Source organism: Aptenodytes forsteri, unplaced genomic scaffold, assembly GCF_000699145.1.
Source record: "Aptenodytes forsteri isolate BGI_AS27 unplaced genomic scaffold, ASM69914v1 Scaffold61, whole genome shotgun sequence".
Taxonomy (NCBI): domain Eukaryota; kingdom Metazoa; phylum Chordata; class Aves; order Sphenisciformes; family Spheniscidae; genus Aptenodytes; species Aptenodytes forsteri.
This window is the reverse complement of record NW_008794443.1, coordinates 1,622,483-1,622,937: the sequence shown is the minus strand read 5'-3', so window position 1 is coordinate 1,622,937 and position 455 is coordinate 1,622,483. Positions and strand designations below refer to the sequence as shown.

At 73.4% G+C, this 455-nt stretch overlaps 1 protein-coding gene across 1 annotated transcript in view; it reads left to right on the top strand.

The window, feature by feature from the left end:
* The first annotated feature begins 377 nt into the window (after positions 1-377).
* Positions 378-455, top strand: part of LOC103907549 (chymotrypsin-C) — a 1,593-nt gene continuing 1,515 nt past the window's right edge. The window contains exon 1 of the mRNA XM_019474715.1: positions 378-425. Within this exon, the coding sequence (XP_019330260.1) occupies positions 378-425 (48 nt within the window). The remainder of the gene's footprint in view (positions 426-455) is intronic.

Genomic DNA, 455 nt, shown 5'->3' with positions numbered 1-455 from the left:
CTGGGGCAGCTAGTGCTCGAGCTTGGGGTGCAGTTGGGCTGCCCGGCACCCCATGGAGAGCGGCACAGCGGGGGGGCTGCCCACCAGCCATCCCCCGAGAGGGACCCTGCCTGTCCCCAGGTTGGGGCCAGGCGTCCCTGCTGTGCCACATCGCGGTGCAGCGGCGCGGTGCCGGCACGCGATGGGCAGATGTGGCTGTTCCCAGGCAGGATGGGCGAGGGCGATAAGATGGGGCGATGGGGCCGGGGAGCCCCCAGCCCCCCCCGGCGTGGGACAGTCACCACATGTCGGTGGCAGGAGGGGTGCCGCCAAGGTCCCCGGTGGGGGCTATAAGAGGGGTGAGCGGCCCCGCCACGGCACCTCGGGACTGCGCGACCATGCTGGGGGCTGTGTGTCTCGCCGTGCTGCTGGGCTACGGTGGGTGCGGGCAGCGGGGAGGGGGACGGGGCGGGGGA